This window comes from Brachionichthys hirsutus, unplaced genomic scaffold (assembly GCF_040956055.1).
Source record: "Brachionichthys hirsutus isolate HB-005 unplaced genomic scaffold, CSIRO-AGI_Bhir_v1 contig_866, whole genome shotgun sequence".
NCBI lineage: Eukaryota > Metazoa > Chordata > Actinopteri > Lophiiformes > Brachionichthyidae > Brachionichthys > Brachionichthys hirsutus.
Window position 1 is genome coordinate 24334 of NW_027180437.1, and position 9376 is coordinate 33709.

General features: G+C 47.2%; 2 protein-coding genes across 2 annotated transcripts; one reads left to right on the forward strand and one right to left on the reverse strand.

Annotated features, from left to right (window-relative positions):
- Window positions 1-6: 6 nt before the first annotated feature.
- LOC137914908 (mitochondrial Rho GTPase 2-like) lies at window positions 7-5606 on the forward strand. Its single transcript, XM_068758395.1, has 19 exons — window positions 7-43; window positions 560-618; window positions 770-851; window positions 1102-1145; window positions 1304-1357; window positions 1443-1495; window positions 1603-1711; window positions 1790-1891; window positions 2063-2161; window positions 2250-2358; window positions 2450-2570; window positions 2700-2784; window positions 2868-3013; window positions 3133-3233; window positions 4085-4215; window positions 4318-4398; window positions 4494-4616; window positions 5116-5318; window positions 5477-5606. Exons 1-19 carry the CDS (start codon window positions 7-9, stop codon window positions 5592-5594), a joined length of 1857 nt encoding a protein of 618 aa, XP_068614496.1. The 3' UTR covers window positions 5595-5606.
- A 1839-nt stretch (window positions 5607-7445) lies between these two features.
- LOC137914921 (histone H1.0-B-like) lies at window positions 7446-8558 on the reverse strand. The gene has a single exon (XM_068758409.1). It carries the CDS (start codon window positions 8431-8433, stop codon window positions 7831-7833), a length of 603 nt encoding a protein of 200 aa, XP_068614510.1. The 5' UTR covers window positions 8434-8558; the 3' UTR covers window positions 7446-7830.
- Between the last annotated feature and the right edge of the window lie 818 nt (window positions 8559-9376).

A 9376-nucleotide genomic window follows, 5' to 3' on the forward strand; every position in this document is an offset into this window, starting at 1 on the left:
GGAAACATGAAACAAGACGTCAGGATACTTTTATTGGGGGAGCGTAAGTTACTGGCGCTGACAGCCAACAAGCTAAAAGGCTAATGATAGCAAAAGCATTAGCTCCTCTAGCTAAGTTATTAACTTGTTGCACAATTTACCGCGGTTAGCTTATTCATAGTCTTATTGTCTTCTGTACCAAAGACAATCTAAAAATGCGAACTGAAATCTGCATGTATTTTTTTGAACCCTGTGTTTTCAGTGGCTCCATTGGCATAAGCTAAAACGGTATGCTAATTTAGCTTCTTTGAACTAGCGCTTAAGTTATGAATGATTAATTAACGGCGATTAGACGCAATATAAAAGTTCCTCAATGTGTTTTTCCGAGTGCCACATATTACAATATGCAGATTAATTTGGTTTTTTTTAAGGATTTTATACTGTATATGTGCTAACATATAAGTACAGTGGAGTATAATGGCGGGTCATGTGACAGATTCTGTTCATGCTCGAATCTCACAATTCACAAATGGATGTCTGAGCCTTTATCAGCTCGTCTCATGTTCATGTCCTCCAACAGCCAAGGTGGGGAAGACGTCACTGATCATGTCTTTGGTTGGTGAGGAGTTCCCTGAAGAGGTGGGTGTTTGCGCTTTAAAGTGCTTTTCGCTTGAAGGTACCTAATTCATGGATGCTGGAGAAAATACTCCATTTCTTTTTGTGCAGTCTGAAGAAAATTTAAAAGATGTGTTTTCTGAATTTGATCTATGATATAACAATCTCTTGATAGGTTCCTCCCCGAGCTGAAGAGATCACTATTCCTGCCGATGTGACTCCGGAGAAGGTTCCCACACACATAGTAGATTACTCAGGTACTCGGGCTACCAGCTCTGCACAGGGGTGAGAAGTAGCCACGCAATGAGGAAAACGCATTAACGCTTAAAAAATACGAGTCTGAGACATTGAGTAAACTGTGATGGATCTAAAAGTAAAGCACAAATAACGACGGCGGAAGCAGCTGGCTGAACTTGAAGTGCTTTTGTCGCCACGAATTGTTCCACAGAGCAACCGTTATCGTTTTTGTTTATTTGTATTGTTTACATTTGCCCTTCATCCCAACAGAAAAAGAGCAGAGTGATGAAGTTCTTAGAGATGAGATCATCAAGGTAAGTACACTGCAGCCCTAGTACACAATACGTGCTTGAAATTTGTTTAAATTATTTGTGTGTATTCCTATTATATAATGCTTTTTTTTTATATATAAATCATGTTGATTCTCTTTAGTATTTTGTCCTAAGATGCTTTTATTTTCTACCCCGCACAGGCTAACGTGGTTTGTGTCGTGTATGACGTCACCAGTGAGGACACGATAGACAAGGTAACCCTGCTGGGTCTGTGCTGCTCTGCTGAACAAGCGTCCCACGAACTCCATATTACATTTTGTGTTGCCTCTTGTTTTTCAGATCAGGACGAAGTGGATACCTTTAGTTAACGGAGATGCAGAGAAAGGAAACAAGTATGTATCAGCTGTTTGTGTTACCCGAGTCGGTGAACTTTGTACTCTTTTTAGCTTCCATGTTTGAATGTAGATATCGTTTTAGCCGGCCTTTATGTTTCAATCAGAGTTCCCATCATCCTCGTGGGGAACAAGTCGGATCTGCGCTGTGGGAGCTCGATGGAAACCATCCTTCCCATCATGAACCAGTTCTCTGAGATCGAGACGTGTGTTGAGGTGAGGCTGAACCGTCATCGTTCTGCTGTCCAAAGAGGCGCACGGATCATCCAACATTGATTGTTTTTCTCTTTCAAGTGTTCTGCAAAGAACCTGAAGAACATTTCTGAGCTGTTCTACTATGCCCAGAAGGCCGTCCTTCACCCCACCGCACCTCTTTATGACCCTGAGGACAAACAGGTCAGCCGGTAACATTAGCTGCTGTCATTTTTATTTCCTAATTCAATATTTTTATTAATGACATTTCTTATTATTATCTTCTGTTGTTATTATTTGTTGTCTTACTACCTTTTATAGTGTAAAACACTCTGAATTTCTTGTTTCCTTATTTATTCCAACATTTTTCCCTAGCTCAAACCGTCGTGTGTCCGAGCCCTCAGCAGGATATTTTACATTTCGGACCAGGACAACGACCGAATTCTCAGTGACACTGAACTCAACTGCTTTCAGGTGCAATTTAAAATCACTAGTCATTATTTATTCTCAGTTGGCCTATGAAGCCAAACCCTTTTCTTAAACATATCCATCTGTGTTGCAGAAATCTTGCTTTGGGAATCCTCTGGCACCTCAAGCCCTAGAAGATGTGAAGACAGTAGTTTGGAAGAACACCAGTGAAGGGGTTCAGGACAACGGCTTGACCCTAAATGGTAAAAAAAAACAAGTCGCGAAGAAGTTGGTACTTTTAACACGTGGTTGCGCGTCCACACTCGAGTAAGGCCCAAGTGGTTTCTTTTCCAGGTTTCTTGTTCCTTAACACGTTATTTATCCAGAGGGGCCGACATGAAACCACATGGACGATCCTCAGGAAGTTCGGTTACGACGACGACCTTGAGCTGACTGATGATTACCTTTACCCCGAGTATGTTTCTCAGCACTGTCGTAATGGACAGTAAAGATTCTTCTTCAGTCGTGTACCTCAGACGTCTTTGTTTAGGCTGTGCTCCCTTCTGATTTGGTGTCGTTCTTACGCACACTCCTCTACGGTCAGGCTACGGGTTCCCGTCGGCTGCACCACGGAGCTCAATCACTTCGGCCACCAGTTCCTCCTGCAGCTGTTTGACAAGTACGACGAAGTGAGTCGCAGTTCTGGTCGCCGTGTCCCGCTGCGCTGTGCGTGGCTAGCATTAACCCTCAAGTTGCCTGTTCTCCCTCTGAGGACAAGGACTCTGCGCTGTCGCCGACGGAGCTCAGGAACCTGTTTTGCGTCTGCCCTTACATGCCCTGGGGGGCAGAGGTCTACACGACTGTTCCCACCACAGACGAGGGCTACATCTCTAAGCGCGGCTACCTTTGTCAGTGGACGTAAGTGTCTCACCTCGATCTTAATGGTTTGTTCCTGAGGATTAGAACAGGTACAGTTTTTCCACACTAGAGCATTGGATGCTTAAAGGTCACATGATCGTCAAACCCCTCACATGCAGGCTTTCTGCATACCTTGACATCCACCGTTGCCTGGAGCACCTCGGATACCTCGGCTACTCTATCCTAACCGAGCAGGAGTCACAGACCGCCTCGATCACAGGTGTGTGCGTGTTTGTATGAAATTACTGAGGGCCGCATGAGATAAAAGTCAAATATAGTTTGACATTTGTATGTTTTCCCCGTGTCTGCGTGCGTTCTCTCCGGGTTCTCCGGCTTCCTCCCACCACCAGAAACAGCTTAGGTGAACTGGTTACACCAAATTGTCCGTAGGCGTGAGTGCGAATGGCTGTTTGTCTTTCGTGTGGCCCCGCGATGAGCTGGCGGCTTGTCCAGGGTGTGCCCCGCCTCTCACCTGCAGCCAGCTGGGACAGACAAACGTGAACAGTGTGTTTTTGTGTCATGTTCTTTTGTGCCACTGGATCAGCAGCATTACAAAAACAAAGAAAAAGCTGCTGCTTGGATTTCTACGTGAAAGGATGTTGCAGTGTCAGGAAAGGATCCGTTAAGTTTCCGTGCAGATCCGGGTAAAGGGTCGGATCCGGAGCATTTTTACAACATTTTCCACAAATAGGCAGAACTACATAATCAATATGCACAGAACTTTGTGGAGGGGGTGTCGCAGGGGGGGGGGGGGGGGGGGCCTGACAAGCTAAACAAACACGTTTCACAATGCTACTGACAGCCATTGTAGTTAAAAATAGTTTTATTTTGTCTTTCATTCCTGCTATTATTAACACGTTTTGATGCAATCCATCGACACATCCCCGTCGGTTCCGCCTGGTGACCGAACCAAGCAGCGAATGAACGGAGAATAAACTGATGTGTTTCGTGTAGCAGAGTGAAGCGGCAGCTCCTGCGGCGCCTGGTCGTTCTCAGCCGCCGCAGGAATTACAGCCTTGGCTCGGCGCCTGCTCGCATCTTAGTGGTTATAGTTTGTGTTTGTTTCTGAAGTAACACGGGAGAAAGGGATTGACCTGGAGAAACGCCAAACACAGCGGTCAGTGTTTCTCTGCAAGGTGATTGGACCACGGGGGACGGGCAAGACGGCCTTTCTCCAGGCCTTCGTGGGACACGGTGTTTCGGTACGACACCCTCTGCTTGTCTGCAGCTGAAACTATTGAACGTAGAATTTATAAAATAGTTCAAGAGACCTGTGTGCAACTCGTGACCTTTGCCCTCAACAGCATAAGGACAATTCCAGTAGTGCCTTCTTCCCCTACACGATAAACACTGTCCAAGTCGGCAATCAGGAGAAGCACCTCATCGTGAGTAGCTGCCGCCCTGATCTAAATGTTGACCTTTGACCTGTGATCCTGCGTAAGCCGCGAGCGCCCCGCGCCGGTTTCTTCCCCTCATGCAGCTCAACGAGGTGGACGTGGAGTTGGAGTTCCTGAAGGCTTCGGACGCCTCCTGTGATGTCGCCTGCCTCATGTACGACACCAGCGATCCGCATTCCTTCAACTACTGTGCCAGCATATACAAGGTGAGCCGAGGCAGCGGCTACAGGTGCGTTTAAAGGGCGGAGCCAGCGGCTACAGGGGCATTTATATTTCCCATATAAAATAACTGAAAACAATTTAATCCGTTTGGGCCGTCTGACGCTCAAATAAACCCTAATTATAATGGAAAAAGGTTTTTAATTTCTGTATAGAATAGACACACACAATGATATAATAAATGATATACAGTATTACTGTAGTATAAATTGTGTTTTTATTATGAGTTTTTCCCTTCGAGACAGACGATGGCGCTAACTAATAAGGAATACTCACAGATGCAGCCAAAATCACGTAACTAATGGAAACACAACGCCGGCGACGAACGCCTGAACTAAAAAGCGTTTGTCCGAAGCACGATGAAAGTTTGTTCACATTCGGTTTGTGTGACGTTGAACCTGAATTTAATTTTGCCGCTTCTCGAAAACAAAGCGGCTTCTCTTCTTCCCAGTGAAGTCGTTGCATTCGCTCTCTCCCGTTCCCCAGCAGCACTACATGGACGCCGGCGTCCCGTGCGTGCTGGTGGCCTCCAAGGTGGACCTTCCGGAGGTCACGCAGTTCCACGGCATGACTCCGGCCGAGTTCTGTTACAAACACCGGCTGCCTCCGCCGCTGCCCTTCTCCGGCCTGCTCTTTGACTCCACCAGCAGAAACATCTACTCCAAGCTTGCCTGGGCGGCGATGTACCCGTACGTCATCAGCTAGCCCGCCTGCTGCGCCGGCGTCCAATCAGACGCCATTTAAAAAGCCTGTAAAGATCGTAGGAGAATGATTGACGGATAATAAGCTGCTCGTGTATTTGGTTTCTGCGTGAGTAATGATTTTTTTTTGTTCCTCCCATCTCCAGACACCTGAACGGGTCGGACATGAGCAACGCGTCTTTCTGGCTGAGGGTGGCGTTGGGCTCGGCCGTGGTGGCCGTTCTCGGATTCGCCGTTTACAGAGCCATTTCCAGGATGAAATGATCCACAGCCGGCTGAGATTTGTTTTTTTTTTTTTTTTTTATCTCCCCCATGCTTCCATCCATGCGTGAAGGATTTACGAGACCAGAACCAGAACCACAGCAGCCAGAACCTGCATCAATTTATTCTTCAGGCTCCCGGGGAACTCTTCGTACCTCTTGTTTTTCTTCTTCTTCTTCTTACCTCAGTGTCTGCCTTCGTCTCTTCCGCTCTCAGGCAGTTGACTGCAGCTGGGAGACGGTGATCACGTCATTCCCGGCTTTTCCCCGCCTTATTTACGCGAAGGGACGTGTCCAAAGAGGTGCTTTATTAGAGGAGAGGCAGGAAGACGGTTGAGTCTCATCTCTCCCCCCCCCCCCCTCTCTATTTATGTTAAGTGTTAATTATGAGATTGGCAAAAGTTTTATTTCCAAGCAGTGTTTTCTTTAGCATGATGCAGAAACGTGCCACAGTGGGCACATGAATCGTTTTTAAGGGCATGGATTGGCTGCAACTGGAACTCCTCAGCGATCAATGGCCGAGCAGCCACAAAGACGGGTCCTAGAATAAGTCAAGCAGCATGTTTGCCGTCGAAGCATTTTATCTACGATGAGAAAAAAAAGGAAAATGAGAAAACCTCAAAATTGCAAAGTTTGAAAGAAAAATAATTTCTGCTTTTTGTTCATGGTGAAATGGATTTGAATGTTGAGACTGAACTAACCGGGTAATCTGGGCTGTTTTATTCACACACGTCTTACCTTCGTTACAGAATCTGCCCCTGTGTTATTACAACTATGATGCGAGTCAGTCCGCGTCTGCGGCTCACATGTTGCTGAGAGCTGATCCTGCAGAAAATACTTCTATGAATTTTTATTGTGGCTGAGATCTTACTTAAAAGTGAAATCATTTAAATAAATGCCTAATAAAAGACTGGACCAGACTGAAAGCAACGCTTTGCACTAAAGGTGTTCTGGCTGTAATCATTAAAGATATAAAGTTAAATATATGGTACATTAAGGTTTACTGGCAAAATGCACTGCTGTGTGTGAGTTATTCATAACAACCACCTGAACGTATCCGGTTGTCCTCTTCCTACTCAAACCCTTCTTTTACTGGCTGCTGTTCTCTGACAATTATTCAGCCCCTTGAAAAGCATCAGTCAGTAAAAGCGTTTCTTGAATAAAATGATGTTTGCTGTTAGGAACAACCAATACATTTTATATTTTGCCAATAAACCTAAAACACAATTAAATTGTTTCTAACTGTGTTTGGATGCAATGCTCGTTCAACCTGCAACCTTTTAACACGGATCGTTTGATGGACTTGAAAGCTGGTCGGATAACAAATGCAGCAGACACACGTTTTGAAACGTCCCTGCTCATGACGTCTCCGTCCACAAGGCGGCAGTGTTGTGTTTCTACTGAACGGCAGGACGCGTCAGCGCGTGCGTGTGTTTGCCACCCATTTGTGACCCACTCGTGGAAAAGTGGGTGTATTTAGTGTGTAGTTTGCAGCCAGGGCGGTTTCTAAGTGCTCGCAGATGTGATGAGGAACAGGATATTTTTCATAAGTATTTATCTACCTGTTAATACTTTATTCAGTACTTTTATTCCTGTAGTCTAACAAACCATGTTGGTTTATTGTTTCACGTTCTCCGGGGGGAGTTGGTGAACTTTGAAATATTTTTGATGCAAAATTAAAAAGAAATATTCCAAATTTAAAGGAAAAATCGTTTCTAAATTGAGAGAACAGTCATTGGTCTTCAAAGTTGGATTCGAACGTGACTTACTTTAATCCCGCCTATTTCATTTTACGCGCGCGCGTAAAATGCGCACAAAAAGAGAACAACAATCGTTTTGTAGAAGATGACGAGGGTTTATTGAACTGTATTATAAACAGCCTGTAAAAGTGACTGAACACAGTCAGAGGTTCGAATGTTGCGCGTCATCAGAACATGAAGATAAATGCAGAATTACGCATGAATGACGGCGATGGAGGCTTCGGAGGAGTCCCCCCCCCCCAGCAGTAACAGGAAGTTTCGGTTGTATTTACACGTGGATCGAATAGAACTTAGTTTTAACGCCAAACGGAAAACGTTCACAACTTTTATTTCCTACATCTATCGGCGAGAGAGAGAGAGAGAGAGAGATAATGATAAAACAGCATCAGATCTGAATGGGAACTTACAAAAATAATACATTTACGCAGAGATTTCCAAAAACTATTTACAGTAACTGTCCATCAGCACCGCCCCCCCCCTTTACTTCTTCTTGGCGGCTTTGCTCGCCCTCTTCGTGGGCTTGGGCTTCGGCTTGGCGACCTTCTTCGCGGCTTTCGCCTTCGCCTTCACCGGCTTGGACTTCCGCGCCGGCGCCTTCTTGGCTTTGGCCGGCGGCGCCTTTTTGGCCGCCTTCCTCCCCTTCTTCGCGGGTGCCTTCTTGGCTTTCTCCGGCGCCTTGGCCGGCGTCTTGGGCTTGGCCACCTTCTTGGCTTTGATGGGCTTGGCCACCTTCTTTGGTTTGGCGGGGGTCGCCGCCACCGCCGCCGCCTTGGGCGCCTTCTTGGTCTCCTCCGGCTTGGTCAGCTTGAATGAGCCGGACGCGCCGGCGCCTTTGGTGTGGCGCAGGATCCCGCCGTCCACCAGCCTCTTGAGCGCCAGTTTGACCTGCACGTCCACGTTGTCGCCCACCTTGAAGTTGTTCTTCACGTACTTCTGGATGGACTGGCGGGACGCGCCGCCGCGGCTGTCGTCGTCCACGATCGCCGCTTTGATCATGTCGGAGTACTTTGGATGAGAAGTGGCTTTCTTGCTTTTAGGGACCGTCTTCTTGGCTTTGGCGGGGGCTGCCGACGTCTCCGTCATGGTGGCTCCTTTTCTGGGGAAGTTAGTTGGAACAAAAAAAAAAAAAAAAAAGTCCGTGGATGCGTTAATTTTACGCGCGGTCTCGGCTTCACAGAGTCACAAAAAAACCGCACCGGATCAAAAAAAAAGGGGGGTTTCACCTTTAAAATCCGAGTTTGAGCGCAATTACGCACGCAGAAACGTGAACAGCGGCTGCGCGTAACGGTCCTCTTTAATTGTCTTACTCCACAGGCTCCTCGGCGAGCCTATGAAGGCTGGCTGCGGACCTGATTGAGAACACCAACTGCCAGCAGCTGATCCAGCGGACTCCGCGGAACTGGCGCCGTCCCGTTTGTGTTTCTTCGTCGTGCATCTCCGGACAAACACGAACGCCGCGGCGGAGAATCGATCCGCGCGACGTCGCGAACCGGTCGGAGGGACATTGCGCTTGGCGCGGACGCGCTTTTTCAGCTTCGCCGACGCCGGCGAGCAACTTTTATTCCGGGAAAACCCGCTGGAAGTCACGCGTGATGTGAACAATTTTGCGCAAAAACACGCAAATTGACCCAAAGAGACGGAACCCGCAGCGAAATAATCGATCGCGCTTTGAAATTGAATCTATGCTCGGACGGATCGGCGAGGTTCGATCCGTGTGAGATTCTGTTTTCGCTTTTAATACATCGATACATTTCCCCAACTAACACAGTCCGGCCATTGACTTTGAGTGACGCGCTGTAGATTATTTAGTGTTAAACCGCCTATAATTTAAATTCTACGACACGCAAGTCGCGGGTGACACTCGGAACGACAACGGGGGGGCATGTGCGCCGCAGGTCGGCGGCGGGGTCGCCCGTGGGGGGCCGCTTTTCGGACAGAATGGCTTATTTCTGGCGCTACGGTCGGCGCCTCTCTCATTGTCAGGAAAGTTGCCAAAACCTCCGAAGATGAACGATTCATGAATCTG

Bases quoted from the DNA above. Each gene is read 5' to 3' on its own strand.
- LOC137914921 (XM_068758409.1), bottom strand. From the start codon at position 8,433: ATGACGGAGACGTCGGCAGCCCCCGCCAAAGCCAAGAAGACGGTCCCT.
- LOC137914908 (XM_068758395.1), top strand. From the start codon at position 7: ATGAAACAAGACGTCAGGATACTTTTATTGGGGGAGC. The intron at 2,785-2,867 runs GTGAGTCGCAGT...TCTCCCTCTGAG, and splicing joins TGTTTGACAAGTACGACGAA to GACAAGGACTCTGCGCTGTC. The intron at 3,014-3,132 runs GTAAGTGTCTCA...CCTCACATGCAG, and splicing joins GGCTACCTTTGTCAGTGGAC to GCTTTCTGCATACCTTGACA.